This window comes from Prunus mume, linkage group LG1, assembly GCF_029339155.1.
Source record: "Prunus mume cultivar Tortuosa linkage group LG1, ASM2933915v1, whole genome shotgun sequence".
Classification (NCBI taxonomy): domain Eukaryota; kingdom Viridiplantae; phylum Streptophyta; class Magnoliopsida; order Rosales; family Rosaceae; genus Prunus; species Prunus mume.
Window position 1 is genome coordinate 25,478,281 of NC_142698.1, and position 16,629 is coordinate 25,494,909.

A 16,629-nucleotide genomic window follows, 5' to 3' on the forward strand; every position below is an offset into this window, starting at 1 on the left:
AAGATTGCTGATAATAATAACAATTCTGAAATTTATCAACTAATTTTTGGTATAGTGGTAAGTAGTTGTCTCCACTTCGATGAAGAATAATATCTTAATTTGACTCAGATAAATAGGAGGAATCTAACTTTGTTATACGGATGAATTATCACGAGTAAAAATAGCTTTTATAAATATAGGGAGATTCACTATTATATTCAATATAGGAGCCCAAATTATATAAAAAAATTATATATGAAATGGACTTTAGAAACACACCTAAAGCTTATTTACAATATAACAAAAAGATTTTTAACTTCTTTTAAATTACAAAACTGTCATTGACTTCTTAAAGCAAACTCAACCCCAAACCCTCATTAAAAAAAAAACCCAAAACACTTAATAGGGCATCAAAGTACTTTAATAATCAAAATTAAATTCAATATTTCCAGCTGTCAATTTTTGAGTTTTTTTTTATTTGTTTCCAAAAAAAAGTCATGGGTGATTGAGAGAGTGAAGTCCCCATCAGCTTCCAATACAATGACGGCGTCTGCCTGATGTATGGCTAATTCTTTGCAAGTGACTAATGGAAGCAAGTCAAAGTTTTGTGTCTTTGGAAAGCAAGTCAACCGTGGCTGATCGTAATGACTGGGACTTGGTTAAGCGCATTACTCAATCTTTCTCAAAATGCCTACAACTACTATTCAACATAATATGATCTTTCACAAAAATAACAACACTAAACATTACTTTTTAGTTTATTACCTAAACATTCTTTTGAAAACCTCAACCAAATATGTAAGGGCATTTTGGTCCAACTTGATTTTAAACACCCTTAAATCCATCATTTTTCAATCCAAATTTACTTCATAAAATACCCACACTCATTCTATAGCATAATATTATTTTTTGTCATTTATGAAAAATAAACTTAAAGTTTCGGCTTATTATTACAGTTCATGTTAGATCCATCAATTCCAAATTTTTTACCTTTGGAGAACATTGTCATCCCTACTCCTAGTTTGTTTTCTGAAATGAACTTTTGAGGGCATTGGATATGTGATCGCTCTAATAAAACTGAAAATCATGACATACATTTAGAGAGCGGTTTATTGATTATATTTTGATCGGTTTTTAGAATTGGAATTGCATGTTCTGCTGAATCCCCAACAGATCGCTTAAAGAATATAAACGATGTTGTGTCTAAGCTGCAGTCCATTAGGAAATCCCAAAGGTGAATAATCCTCTATTTGGATGAGGGAAAATAATTCGAAATTTAGCTAAAAGTCGAGAATTTAAGAGGAGAAATTGACAATTACTTTGTTTGACAACTTAAGAGTGGAATTTATTAAATGACACGTGGAAAAAATCGTGGAAATTGAGGCATCAAATTCTCGAGTTTAATTTCTACTAAAATAGGCGTCATTTCATAATTTTTATAGTGTCATTTATAAAATTCCATCGTTTACAAAATTCGACATACATAAATCCAAATACTAATATTTTCAATTGCTAGAAATTAAAATGATGGAAATTTAAATTCTATTATTTTAAAATTCTATGTAATTTTTAATTACTTCATCAAATAGAGGGAATTGTTTTAATGGAGTGAAAGAGAAAAGCTGCCTCGTGAATATGAGCCATCGGTTTCTGATGATATAGACCTGCCGACTTATAACCAACGGTTGAGAATGGTAGTTGCCATGTCGGAAATGCATAACAATAAACTTGGGTAAATTATATATATATTATATATATACTAAACGGCAATCCTTCTAAACACTGTTCTTAAGCGCAGTGTAATGACGGAAATGCCCCTCCTTTTACCTTTGTTTTCAGTTCTGTTTTTTCTTCAGCACAGTGAATTTCCAAAAATGCCCTCCACTAAATCTTTTCTTCTCTTTCCTTTTTGCCCCTGACCATTACTAAATTTTTCCTTATGTTCCTTTTTCGCCCCTCTCTTTGGATGCTAACTCTCCCCACTGTTTATACTAAATTTTAGTGGTTGATTTATATATTACTATATTAGCATTGATGAGCATATCATTCTTTATTATTACTTCACTGAAAACGTCATCACTTGCTCTATGCTATGCATAGTAGCGTGCCTAATTAACTTGACAGTGTTGTTTTTGGTTGCTCTGGCTGATTTTGGCTAATTAATTTTTCCATTTATCTACGCTAACACTTGCTATTTTCCAAATTTGTACCAACATGGTTAAAATCCCTGCAGAAGACAAGAAAGACCATAAACCACTTCTACAGTAGAGCTAACAAGAGATAGATCTCCTTTCAACAAACATCAAGGCAGAAAAATCTCCTTCCCACACCAATAGCATATATGTAAAGGCACGTACAAATTCTTTTGAACAAGAAGCAGCTCAAACTGTTGATGTTTTGATTGCTGCTTGGTTTAATAAAATATGTCCAATATTTTAAGATGACAAGCAACATATAAAACATTTTATTAGTCTTTATTTTATAACTTAAACTTACTACATATTTTCATAACTTTGTACACATGTAAGACAATTTTAAAACTCGCAACATCCCACGGGCACCTTTGCTAGTGCATACTATACATATAGGAAAGGAAAAAGATACATCAACAAAAGTGTGTGTTATTTACATTTTAATAAACTATTGTTTGCGAGTTTTGAGATTCATTTACAAGAATTTTACTTTATGTACAACCAAACAATTCCTAGCTTCTCCCTCCTTTGCAGGCATCGTTTCCGGCCAGCCTCCAGCCGCCACTGTCAACTACTGGCGACAATTTCCAGTCGGTACCCTGCCAACCACCATCATCTTAAGGGAAAAAAAAAAATCACATATTGTGTGGCATTGGTGGGATTTGAAATCACATAAGAGATTGTGGCCTCAAAAAACCTTTTTTCTAATGTTTTGGAATGGTTTTGGTCCTTCGAGTTTCTAGCATTTGTGTAATTATATTATAACAACACTAGATGCTGTAACAATATTTTTGATACAAGCAATATTGGAGAAGGGGGAATCGAACTTAAAACCTTGAATGCAATGCAAGGTAATAATATCTGAGCAAATGAAGTCTATATTGGAAAAAGCAAGTCAATGGAGGTTGCTCATAACTTGTTGGACTAATTATTTATTCCTCTAGAAATTGAATGGACGTGGAATGTCTGAATCAGCAGCCATATAAAGTGATACAGAATTGTGGTTTTAATTTGTAGCACAAGGTAGCATAATTGTTGGCATTTGCGTAGATTGCAAGTTTACGTCTAGACAATAACCAATTTAATGGCCTCATTCTTAGGGGAGGGTGGGGGGGAGATCAATCGGGCCGAATCAATAAAATCGATTGAATCAAATCGTAACTATCAGTTTAGTTTGGTTTTGAAAAAATTAAATCAGATCATATATGGTTTGGTTTGGTTTGATTTTGAGCCTTTTAAACCAATCTAAACCAAACTGAATTGTTTATGTGTATATTTATTTATTTATATTATATTTTACATGGTAATACTCTAATTAGGTAATAACTATATATGGATATTTAAATTGAGCTTTATTAGTTATTGAAATTGAAGTTTTACGGCATGTGGAGCTTTAGGATGGTTCCGTACTCTGGAAAATGATTTAAGTATTGAGCAAATTGTTAATTTGTTGGTAGTAATTGGCCTAACAATGTTGAAAAATATAAAAAGAAAGAGAATTGGGCTTAGGCCCAATCTGGCTGAACCAAACCGTCTTAAATTGGTTTGGTTTAGTTCGGGTTCCTTCATGACTTCTATTAAAATCAAACCGAATCAAACTATTATATTGTAATTTATTCGGCCGCGATTTTGAAGTGAAATCGATCCAATTCAGACCGTACCAACCCCTACTCATTCCTGCAAATGTTTCCAATTGCTTCATCCTTACCAATCTCAATTTCAGCAACAACGAGCTAGTGAGCACATGACCCACTTTCAATGACCAAAATGCATGTTTTGGTGACCAAATTGTAAGCCCTTTAGTGACCAAAGTTGCAGTCAATAATAGCGTTTTTATTAGTGACCACACAAAAGAAGACACTCATTCTTTATCTAGAAAGTTTGACATTCCACCTTAGTTTTCTTAGCTCAATATGTCATAATTAATCCCATCATCAGTCAAAGTTTCTGAAATTTCGTTGGATTTGTGAGTTATGAAAGCAATGCTGAAAGACAATTTTCTCTAATAGCGAAAATACAATGTTTAAGCAATATTTCTTCCGTTCCTGCCCCAAAAAAAAAAACCTACATTATATTACATTTCTTATGTTAAAACCTTGGGGTTGTCTCATAATGCCTGCCAATAATATACAATAACAAACTAATCCATTAGACTTGTGTACGTAATAGATCACACCTACAAAAATTTGTTGAGAATAATAATCCAGACATTTATCGCCCAGTCAAAGTCTAGTTTAGTTGTTTTCATTTAATTGAAAAATGTCTTAAGTTCGACTCATATAAATAATAAGTGGGGTCGTTTGGTATGGGGGACTGTCATGGACTGGACTAAGTATTGGTACTGTCTTGGATTGGCTTGACCTGGTATAAGCTGGATAACACTTGTACAGCGTTTGGTGTATGTTTGATTAGACTAGGACTTTTTTTTCTTTTTTTTGAAAAGTAAGATTTTTTAAATATTTTTTTTACTTTTCTTCTCTCTCCATCTCTTTCTTCCTCTTTGCATCTCGTTTTTTCATTTTTAGACGACCCTCTCTGCATCTCTTTCTTCTTCTTCCTCTACATCTCTTTTATCTTCTTCTTCTCCTTTTCTCTCCTCTTCTTTTGTCTACTTTTCTTTTCTTTTCAAAATTTTCTCCCATCTTCTCTGTTTTTTTCTAAAATTTTCTCTCCTCTTCTTCTCCATTTTCTTTCATCTTCTCCTCCATTTTCTTTCTTCTTATCTATTTTTTTCAAAAATTCTCTCATCTCTTCTTCTCCATTTTCTCTCTTCTTCTTTGTTTTGTTTATAGAAAATTTTATGTTCTCTCATCTTCCTCTTTTATTTTGTCATCTCCTTCTTGGGTGGCTGTGGCTGTGGCTGGCGGTTGTGGTGGGTGGTCGTATTTGGTGGTTGGGGATGGTGGCTATGGCTGCTGCTTGGTGGGTTGTTGGTTGTGGGGCGATTGGGTGTGGTTGTAGTTGCTTAGGTCGTCGGGACTGTTAGTGTAAAAATGGTGAATGAAGCTATAAGAGCATTACCAAGAAAAACATAGTAACCCGAGATAGACCTTCTTGTGGTGGGACATCCTGCCCAATCGGCATCACAATAATCCCGTAATATTAAACTACCTTGTGAGGGAAAGAGCAACCCTTGGCCCGGAGCTATCTTTAAGTATCGAAGAAAGCGATGCACTGCATCTAGATGAGGCTTTCTTGGCTGTTGCATGAATTGGCTAAGAATGTGGACGGAATATGCAATTTCCGGTCTTGTGATTGTCAATAGATTAATCTTCCAACCAATCTGCAATAATGTGTAGGATCCTTGAGAATGAGATCATCTGTAGGCGTCAATTTCAAGTGCTGCTCCATAGGAAACATTGCGGGTTTTGCATCAAGTAATCCGGTCTATTCAAGTATGTCCAGGGCATACTTGCGTTGACAAATAGAAATCCCATCTTTGGAGCGTGCAACTTCAACACCAAGGAAATATTTGAGTGGTCCAAGATCCTTGATGCGAAATTTTGTGTGAAGGAACCGTTTGAGACAAACAACAACATAAATGAGTATAGCAGTAAAAGAATTATCACACACCCTTGGTGAATAAAGAATAATTAGCCTTGGATTGGTGAAAGCCAATTTCTTGAATAGCATGAGAAAACTTGTGGAACCAGCGGCGAGATGCTTGTTTAAGCCCATACAAGGACTTGTTGAGTCGACATACAACTCTTTCCCCCTGTCGACGAAACCCATGAGGAGGTTGCATGTAGACTTCTTCCTGAAGATCACCATGAAGAAAAGCATTTTGCATATCAAGTTGATGCAAAGACCAATTGCGAATGGCAGCAACAAACAAAAGACATCGCACAGTAATGAGTTTGGCAACATGAGCAAAAGTCTCATTGTAGTAAATTCCTTCATGTTAGGTAAATCCTTTGGCCATAAGACGCGCCTTGTAGCGTTCAACTGTACCATCGGAGTTCTACTTGATTTTGAATACCCACTAATATCCAATGGCTCGGTGACCAGAAGGTAATGGCATTATGGTCTAAGTATTATTTGCAGCAAAAGCGTCAAGTTTAGTCTGCATAGCCTTAACCCATTTTAGACCTGTACTAGCCTGTTCATAAGAAATTGGTTCTACCAAGTGGGATATGTTAGTCACAAAAGAACGATGAGCATCAGACAAGTGGGAGTAAGAAACATACCGAGTCAATGGATAGCGGGTGCTAGATGTGGCAGAGGTGGCACTAGGGTCAAGCAAACTGGTGTGATAAATATGATAATCACAAAGCTTGATGTTGGGCTGAGGAACATGGTCAGAACGACGAAGCTGAGGCTCATAAATGGAGGTTGGGACAACCGGGATTTGGTTGGAGAGGTCTTGGTGGTGTTCACGAACATGGAGAATATGAAGTGGAGTTGGTGAGGGGGTTAGGTAACAATTGGGGATTGTCGTGAATGTTTATATATGGGCTGACAACTGGAGATGGGCTGGAGAGATTTGAGTTATCAACTGGAGAAGAGGATGAGGTGTCATTTGGGCCAATAAGGTCATCTGGGCTATGAGAGATGTCTGGAGGTAGTGGTAAGACCGGACTGGTTGCATCATCATCATAATCGACGGGTTGAGTCGAAAATGGAAAAATATGTTCATAAAATCTGACATCTCTAGAGGTTACAAATGTCTTGGTTTCAAGATCAAAGACGCGATAACCTTTTTGGCCAAGGGGATAACCAACAAAAATGCAACCCCTAGCTCGTTTATCAAATTTGTGAATAGGGTGAGTATTTGTGGCATAGCAAAGGCAACCAAAAACACGCATGTGCGTATAAGGAGGAGGGTTGTGATGAAGCATGACATATGGGCATTTGTGAGAGAGGAAAGGTGTAGGTAATCTGTTTATGAGATAACATGTTGTTTGAATACTTTCTCCCCAAAAAGACAATGGAAAGTGAGCCTGCAATCTAAGAGCCCTCCCCACATTTAAAAGATGACGATGCTTGCGCTCAACAACCCCATTTTGTTGAGGCGTTGAGGGACAAGAATGTTGGAAGAATACACCATTGTCATCAAAAAAATTTCGCACGGATATGAATTCCGCTCCATTGTCAACATGCAAAGACTTAATACGACAATTAAATTGGGTTTGCACCCAAGAAAAGAAAGATTTCTACAATGACTGTGTTTCAAATTTAAAGCTCATAAGATGAATCCATGTAAAACGAGAATAATCGTCTACAATAGTTAAAAAATAACACCCCCAGAGTGTGAAGTAACTCTGTGAGGCCCCCAAATATCACAGTGAATCAAATCAAAATGTGCTACGGATTTAATCAAACTAGAAGAAAAATGTAAATGAGTTTGTTTGGCTAAGGGACAGACATCACAATTATTGGAAAAATCAAAAACAACTTCAGGGATGCTTTTGGATAAAGCTTGGAGAGGGTCAGCAGATAGGTGTCCAAGACGTTAGTGCCAGAGGCTGGAATGACAGTTGACATGGTGTACTAGGTGTGGGTTCTATTGGCGGGTGATGTAGTAGAGCCCTTTATGTTGCTTGCCCAGGCCAATCATCCTCTTCGTAGTCACGTCCTGCATAATACAAAAATTAGGGAAAAATGTCACTATACATCCCAAAGCTTGAGTGAGTTTGCTAACAGAAAAAGATTGACTTGGAATTTTGGTACATGCAGAACACTATCAAGAACTAAATCCTTGGTCAATTTAACAGAACCAACTGATGTGATTTTAGCATGCCCACCATCAGGTAATTCAACAAAGTCATTTTGTGACGGAGTCATGTGATTCGAGGGCACGGAATGGGATATGTGATCCGTTGTCCCACTGTCTACTATCCAATACAGAGTAGAGTGAGATGCATGTACTGTGTTATAACATGTGGGGGTAACAATACATGTGGCATTAGCAAAAGGTGGTGTGTTACCATTCTCTTTCAGAAGCAACACCATAAGTTGAGTGTACTCCTCGGTGGTAAATGTGGGCTTCTCATTAGGAGTCGTAGTTGGTGCCTGAGTTGACTCTACCGAGCTTGCTTGAGTATTATGTGCAGTTGATTTCCTTCGGTTTGGTGGCTTCACATTTTTGCCCACGGGAAAACCATGAAGAAAATAACGATCGACACTGTGTCGTTCTTGGTTCTGATAACTACACTTTAAGGGAGTCAGATTCTCTTGGGCTGCAAATGAATGACTGGGTTAAGCAACCTTCATCGTATGATGACTAGAATTGCTATCACATCGTGCAACTACTTCAACCTGTCGTTCTTGCTGGAGTATCAAGGCATGGACCTTGCATGTGTCAGGAAGAGGTTGGATCATCAAAATCTGTCCCCAGATGGCGGCGTAAGTCTCATTTAGTCCCATAAGAAACTACATGACTCTTTCTTTCTCTTGTCGTGCAGCAACTTCCTTCAATCCTCCACATGTGCATGATAAAGTGTCATGGTAGGAAGACAACTCGTCCTAAAGTGCCTTCATCTTGGTGTAATAAGCCGAGACAGATTGTTGTCCCTATCGATGTTCAACAATTTCTTGTTGGATTTGGTAAATTCTTGAATCATTGCCCTGTGAAAACCTCTCTTTGAGGTCATTCCAAACTTCAGCCGCTGTTTCGGCATAGATCACGCTGCCAGCAATGTCCTGATGTACTGAATTCAAGATCCACGACAATACCATGTTGTTGCATCGTTGCCAAATAGAGTGTTTCGCATCTGTAGATGTTGGGGCTTTGACAGACCCATCAACAAAACCAATCTTATTCTTTGCGCTAAGATTGAGACGCATAGATCGACTCCATTGGCCATAGTTGTATCCTTCAAGAAGGCTGGATACCAAAACAATTCCCGGATGATCCGAGTGATGCAAGGTGAGTGGATCCGAAACATCAATTGATTTCTCTATGGATTTTGTTTCACCCATCTTGTGTTGTGTTGTAGCAGAAGGTGTTTGGGTTTCCAGAGTCACCAGAATCGGTGCTCTGATACCATGTAAAAATGGTGAATGAAGAAAACAGACTGGATTTTTGAATATACAATATAGCTACAGCTTTATACAAACTGAGAGAGTCTTATTCTAGGAAGGAAATTAAACAATTGAATGATATATATATATATATATATATATATACAAGGAATCAATCAACGACCCTATAATATGGGCATATCAAATATGACTTGATTCTTTCCTTTAACAGTTAGTCCCTTCTCTCCAGAAGGGTTTAGCTAAGAACACCTAAGGAGGTGTTTTTGGTGGGCCCAGTATTAGATAATCCCACTTAAAATTAGAATAGAGTGAAACAAACATGGGATAAAACTTCAGCCAATCCAGTCCAAGCTTGCACGGTGTAACAAACACGCCCATGGTAAATATAGTTTTATACAAAATCCTACTGTGTGTCAACAAAAAAACAATTCCAACATTTTTTCCTTTTACAAGTCAGCTTTTGATTTGTTGTGACTTGACCCATGTCCTCTAGTCAATCTTAGTTAATAGGCGAAGCCCCACCAGCTTCCAATCCAATTTTCTGCATCATGCATGTATATGACTAATTCGTTGCAAATCAGTGAAGTTGTCATGTAGTTGCTATTTTGCCATCAGTAAGTCATCAAAGTCAACATCGGAAGCAAGTCAACCGTGGCGGATCGTAATGACTTGGACTTGGTTAATAAGCCTCATTACTCAATCTCATAAACCAGTTAAATTTGCCATGCCTTCAAATGGGAATTACCAATATTTCACAACCCAAATGGAGGTTTTGGTTTTGAAACTGATTCTGATTTACTCACTTTTCAATGGAGCATTGTTCGTTTGCTCCATGCATTTGAGAATGGGAGGCAACGAGACGGATAGGCTTGCACTGCTAGCCATCAAAGCTCAAATAAAGCAAGATCCTCACAATGTATTGAGCTCCTGGAATGAATCCATTCACTTTTGCTCATGGCACGGTGTCTCCTGCGGTCGACGCCATCGCCAAAGGGTCACAAGGCTATATCTCGGATCTCAAAAGCTGGCAGGGTCCCTATCCCCGCACATAGGAAACCTAAGTTTCCTAAGGGGACTATGGCTCCAAAACAACAGCTTTACTCATGAAATCCCTCCACAAATTGGGCATTTGCATAGATTGCAGGTACTGTCTCTACACAACAACTCATTTAGTGGCCCTATTCCATACAACATATCATATTGCTCCAACCTCATCTTCATGAATTTCGGTTTCAACGGGTTGGTGGGTAAAATTCCATCTGAATTTGGCTCCTTGTCTAAGCTTCGGAGATTTGTTTTACAAGTTAATAATTTAACAGAAGAGATCCCTCCTTCCTTGGGAAACCTTTCGTCTCTCGAGGTACTCGCTGCATTTCAAAATAACTTGGTGGGAAGCATCCCTACTTCTCTAGGCCAATTGAAAAACTTAACATTTTTGTCATTGGGCTTAAACAAATTATCTGGTACCATTCCTCTCTCCATCTATAACCTCTCTGCTCTTGATGCTTTTGACGTAGCATTTAATCAAATTCAAGGGAGTCTTCCTTCAGACTTGGGAAAAACTCTTCCTAATCTCCAAGTACTTAGCATCGCCGGAAACAAATTTTTTGGATCCCTTCCTGCCTCACTATCAAATGCCACAAGTCTACAGGTATTTCAAGTTCAAGAAAACAACCTAACCGGACAGGTGCCCGATTTCCGAAAGCTTCATGACCTACAGCAATTCACCATTGAAAATAATCGTCTTGGAAGCGGTACAGATGGTGACTTGAGTTTTCTCTCGGACTTGACCAATGCCAGAGGGTTAAAACGGTTGATTATAAATGACAACCATTTTGGAGGAACGTTGCCCACATCAATATCCAATCTCTCAACCAAACTTGAAATTTTTTGGTTTCAGAGAAACCAAATATATGGAAGCATCCCAACAGACATAGGAAACTTAGTCAACTTGGAGTCGTTGTCAATGAGGGAAAATAGCTTGACGGGTAACATTCCAACTGAAATTCAGAAGCTTTCAAGCCTTGTGGAATTAGAGATTTCTTTTAATACATTATCAGGAAGCATTCCGTCCTCTTTAGGAAATTTAACCAAGTTATACAATCTCTTCTTACAAGGAAATAATCTTGAAGGCGTCATCCCTTCAAGCTTGGGGAATTGCCAGCGGTTGATATTATTGGATTTATCTAATAATAAACTTAGTGGCGCAATACCTCAAAAAGTTATCGGCCTCCCATCCTTATCAAAGCTTTTGAACTTGTCTAGGAACCACTTTACGGGTTCTCTTCCGATGGAGGTTGGAAAGATGAAGAGCCTAGGTGTACTGGACATTTCTAATAACATGTTGTCAGGAGAACTTCCAAGTAGCCTTGGTGCATGTGAGAGTTTAGAAGTCTTACACTTGCAAGGCAATTTCTTCCAGGGGTCTATTCCCTCATCTGTGATTGGGTTGAAAGCCATAGAAGAATTAGACCTTTCTCGCAACAATTTGTCGGGTGAAATTCCAAAATTCTTAGGGGGCTTTGTCTTCTTGAAGAAACTAGACCTATCATTCAATGAATTTTGGGGAGCCGTACCAACTGGAGGAGGTGCTTTTAAAAATGCAAGTGCGATTTCAATTACCGGCAACACCAAGCTCTGCGGGGGAATTGCTGATCTCCAACTGCCCAAGTGCAAGTCCCAAAAAGGAGGATCATCTCGTAGCTCGAAATTAATAATCCCGTTAGTACTTTCCGGACTTGCTCTTCTTCTAATAGTTATGGTGATGTCCTATTTCTTCCTCTGTTCGTCAAGAAGGAAAAGGAAAGAGATTCCGTTGAGCACATTGGCGAGCAATTTTTTGCAAGTGTCATATGCAACTCTCCTAAAAGCTACTGACGAGTTCTCTTCGGCTAATTTGATTGGTGCAGGCAGTGTTGGGTCTGTGTACAAAGGAATTCTTGATGATAATGATAAACATCAACTTGTTGCTGTGAAGGTGTTCAACTTGTTACGCCATGGAGCATCAAAGAGTTTCATGGCCGAATGTGAGGCTTTAAGAAACATCAGGCATCGAAATCTTGTCGAGATTATAACTGCGTGTTCAAGTGTTGACTTTCATGGTAATGACTTCAAGGCTCTGGTTTACAAGTACATGGACAGAGGAAGCTTAGAGGAGTGGCTGCATCCTCCTACTGAAATTGGCGAGGTAAGAGAGGGACCTAAGAGTTTAAATCTAGATCAACGGCTAGAGATTGCCATTGATGTTGCTTGTTCATTGGATTATCTTCATAATCATTGTGAAACACCGATAGTTCATTGTGATCTCAAGCCGAGCAATGTTCTTCTGGACAACGAGATGACTGGACATGTTTCTGACTTTGGACTCTCAAGATTTCTCTCCCAACAAACTGGTACTAATGCTTCAGAAAATCCAACAAGTTCCATTGGAATAAAAGGAACAGTTGGTTATGCTGCTCCAGGTAAAAGGTGTCCTTTTTTCTTTTTAAATCTTACAAAGTAGCTATTTTACTAAAAATTGTGCTGATAATATCTTATGATGTTTGAATGGTAGAGTACGGTATGGGAAGTGAGGTGTCAACAAATGGAGATGTCTACAGCTTTGGTATTCTTCTGTTAGAGATGTTCGTAGGAAAGCGACCCACCGACGACGTGTTTAATGGGGACCTAAACCTTCATACTTATGTTAAAATGGCTTTCCCTAATCGAGTTATGGAGATTGTAGATTCAACACTTTTTGAAGGAGGCACCAACGAGAGAAGGGTTCAAAGGATTGAGGTGTGCTTGAATTCAATATTTAGAATTGGAATTGAATGCTCTACTGAATCTCCAACGGACCGTCTGAAGAATATCAGTGATGCTGCATCTGAACTGCATTCCATTAGAGACGTTCTTCTCGGATAGGAACTTTTCCTGCCACGGGTTTGTGTGTGATGGGGATATTATTTTTTTATGTGCTGCCTGAGAAATATTCTTGTTGTTGCTGCTAGCCTGCTACTGCTACAGTAGATGGGAGTTCTGCTACTAGTATGTCGTTTTATTTGTGTGTTTAGGCCTGAAGCCCTTAGAAATGTGATCAAAGCTATCAAACTACCGCATCTGGTGTAAATCTCTTATCTTAAATAAATCTGAAAGTACACTTGATCTTGTTTGGTCCGAATACGTTCTCTAAAGACTATAACGGCCATTTCCTAAGCCCATGCCTATTAATTGCGAAGCAAGTTTATTCATTACTTACAAAGGGCCTAGTGGTCTTCGAAAGATAATTGCATGCTTGCAAACAGGCCTAGTGGTCTAGCGAAAAAGTGTCTAAAAACCATCGTCCCCTTTATAACTTAGACTATCAATTGTATTCAAAAATTAAAAACAACAAAAATATAATTGCATACTCTCATAAAATGCACACTTTCTGGGGGCGTCATTGTATGATTGTGTTCCTCTACAACGAGAGAGAAAGCATACTGCTTGCACCCAGAAACCTTCACAACAACAACTCTAGCCTTGCAACCACATCTACTTATCCCTCGGTGTCTTTTTACCGCCATAGGCTCTTCTTTTTTAAACACACCTTGTTTGCAACATACAAATTCTTTTCTTAGAATTTTTTTACTGTATTTTTCCCTTCCGCTGGAATGGCGTCGAATACTAAAGCCAACCAATAAAGCATATCTATTGTAGAAATCATAAACTAAATCAAGTGAATCAAACTTCATCCCAACTTTTGTTCTTTCCTCATTTCTGACTTCAGGAATGAAAATCATTTCATCAGCGATTACACAATCATCATTCTCCTCTGAGTCCCCAACCATTTTACTCACATATTATTGATACCTTAGATAACATTTGAATCAAACATTTCAGAAATAGCTAAAACAAAACAAAATAATCATGAAAGCAATTTAAATATGTACCATCATCAGTTGAAAACAAAGACATTTATAATGATTTTTAAAATAAACTTACCAGCAACAAATCCAAGAATTTGAATGCAACTCCCCTATGTTATGGAGCAAAATTGATCCTTCTGTTTCTTGCTTCCATTTAATGTCTCCTCTATGTTGATTCAATTAAACTTTTCCATAAGAGCACATATGGAAAATTAAGATGCAAACTTGTGTCAACCTGTAGCAGATTATCAATTATTAGAAATCCATAAAATAAATTGAGGCAGGACAAACCCAATATATTTTTAGAGAACTTGTTTTTACTATATGTATGTAATACCCATAAAGATCACCATTAGATTAACGTGTTGTTATTTTCATTATTTATTAATTGTTGATTCAACAAAGCTTAAAGGTCAATATACTAAAGGCATCATAATAAAACCCAAAGCAATAAGGGGTTAAAAGCAAGAAAGAATATTTATGTATGAAAATAAAATAAAAACTGTAAAAATCAAATTTTCAAATGAAATATAAATACAAAAGATAACAAAAAAATAATAATGATTACAAGAAATTGGAAAACATTAAAAGCAAAATGAGTGAAACTTAGAAACAAAGAGAAGTGGTTTTGCAGTGTTTGACTTACCATCACAATTGGAGTTGAAGAAGAGTATTGCAAGTTCTTCAAAACTTGGGTTTTACTTGTTCAGAAACAGAGTGCAAAGTTAGGCGAGTGAGAGACTACTGGAGGCTCTTTCAACATATCATTTGTCTCTTTTTCTTCTTCTCTCTACTATGACGATCTTGCAAATAATTTTTGTGACACAAAGACAAAATAAGAGAGCTCTTAGGTAATGGGTAATGATGAGCCATTTTCTACAACATTAATGACAGGGGCTAACAAAACAGAATATTTTTTGAATAAAAGGATTTGTAATATGGCTGAAAAATCACATACCAGTGAAAGAATTGAGTTGTGGGCTTCAACCCTTGTTCCTCCTCCTTCAGCAGCGTTCTCCACAGTTGAGTGTCTTTGTTTTTTTCTTTTCGGAGTAGCAAATTCGGCTTTTGGAAGTTGGAAAGGGGCAGCTCTTGTTTGTCTTCCAGAGGAAGTTTCAGACATAGGACTTTGGACCTCTGTTTCAAAGAAAAGAGGAGATATGAGAAGTTCCGGGTTGCTCATTTTGTGATGGGTAATTTTAACCCGGTTGTAACAAAACTTCCTACTTAAATCTAAACCGTTCATTTGAAACTGACGGTTGTTATCATTCCGCACATAACCTCCTCATAATAACCTCCGCATTCTAGAAGCTCCCTATCTTCAATAAATCTGAGACACTTGACCCCATTAGGCTGTTATTGGATGGGTCCAAATACGCCCATTTCCCAAGCCCATGGCCTATTATAAAGCAAGATGATTCATTATTTACAAAGGGCCCGATACAAAGATAATTGCAAGCTCACATCACATGAGTCAACCCAATGTGCCACTATAGTTATTGCCTATTTCATCATTGATTTTCTCTCAACTCTTTTTACCAAAGCAAATAAAATTGAAATCCAAAACCTAAAGCATTCATTGGGAAAACCACGTGGTTTTTTTTAATATAAAAAGGCGATAAATTTTTATTAGATTAATAAGAATAAAAAGTACAAATGACACAAACTGTAAAGGGAATCATCCCAATAACAATATGACAACTATGGGTAAAACTTCCCTATCGACTTGGGCTAGCCAAAAAGTTGAAATGATCTTAGAGAGAATCACACTCGAACATAACTTTTCTAAAACCCCTTTCAACCACCATAATTCCCCTTAATCTAATCCAAAGATATCAAAGACAAAAACTAATTGCTAACCGGCATGACTCTCTTAAAGAGAGTAAGGAACACCTTGCAAACTCAACTAAGTTTCTGAAATTATGAGAGAAAAAAAAACTCAAAATTTATGGACTTTATTGAACAAACTAAACCAAAATAATAATACAAACAACTGAAACGTCGGCAAAAGGAAAATCAACTGCCGCTAATCTTCTTTCGAGATATAACATGGAGAAAGCCATCTAATTACTCCAAGGCCTCAACGTACCAATGAGAAGTGGATCTACCATGACCAAGTCACAACACCTCAAAAAGCAGCATCGCAAGATGAGGCACAACCAAAGTCAGTCCAAATATTAAACAATAGATATGCCAAAAGAAGAGTAAATCGATATAAGTCCACCAACAACCAAAGATTTGACGGGATTCGGAGGATGACCCCCGGATCTGAAGCGTTCATTGCACTTTCTATAAACCATGTATTTTGTAGGATCATGTATTAATGGCCATGCTGATGGGTCAACTTTAAAAAAAAAAAAAACTTAATGGACATCTAATGCCCATTTTGCCCTTAACTTGATGTCTTTGTAACCGACTGAATAAATCATGCAAATTGGGATTCATATTGAATAACAAATCAGCTATTATGTCACACAAATCAACATTTACATTACGATGACTTGTGAATTGACCAAACCATGCAAATTGGAATTCATATTTAACATGAAGTGAGATTCATCTTCAATTTTTCGAGGCAACGTTGGTCT

The 16,629-nt window shown here is 37.4% G+C and overlaps 1 protein-coding gene, 1 long non-coding RNA gene and 1 pseudogene across 2 annotated transcripts; 1 reads left to right on the forward strand and 2 right to left on the reverse strand.

Moving 5' to 3' along the window:
• Window positions 1-7,480: 7,480 nt before the first annotated feature.
• Window positions 7,481-8,864, reverse strand: LOC148921420 (uncharacterized; annotated as a pseudogene).
• A 1,009-nt stretch (window positions 8,865-9,873) lies between these two features.
• LOC103324156 (LRR receptor-like serine/threonine-protein kinase EFR) lies at window positions 9,874-13,314 on the forward strand. The gene is made up of 2 exons (XM_008226198.3): window positions 9,874-12,616; window positions 12,709-13,314. Exons 1-2 carry the CDS (start codon window positions 9,880-9,882, stop codon window positions 13,056-13,058), a joined length of 3,087 nt encoding a protein of 1,028 aa, XP_008224420.2. The 5' UTR covers window positions 9,874-9,879; the 3' UTR covers window positions 13,059-13,314.
• An 857-nt stretch (window positions 13,315-14,171) lies between these two features.
• LOC148921421 (uncharacterized) lies at window positions 14,172-15,196 on the reverse strand. Its single transcript, XR_016122297.1, has 3 exons — window positions 15,000-15,196; window positions 14,688-14,844; window positions 14,172-14,276 (listed from the first exon to the last, which is right to left on the reverse strand). It is a non-coding gene; the product is annotated as an uncharacterized LOC148921421 (long non-coding RNA).
• Window positions 15,197-16,629: the final 1,433 nt, after the last annotated feature.

Bases quoted from the DNA above. Each gene is read 5' to 3' on its own strand.
- LOC103324156 (XM_008226198.3), top strand. From the start codon at position 9,880: ATGCCTTCAAATGGGAATTACCAATATTTCACAACCCAAATGGAGGTT. The intron at 12,617-12,708 runs GTAAAAGGTGTC...TTTGAATGGTAG, and splicing joins AGTTGGTTATGCTGCTCCAG to AGTACGGTATGGGAAGTGAG.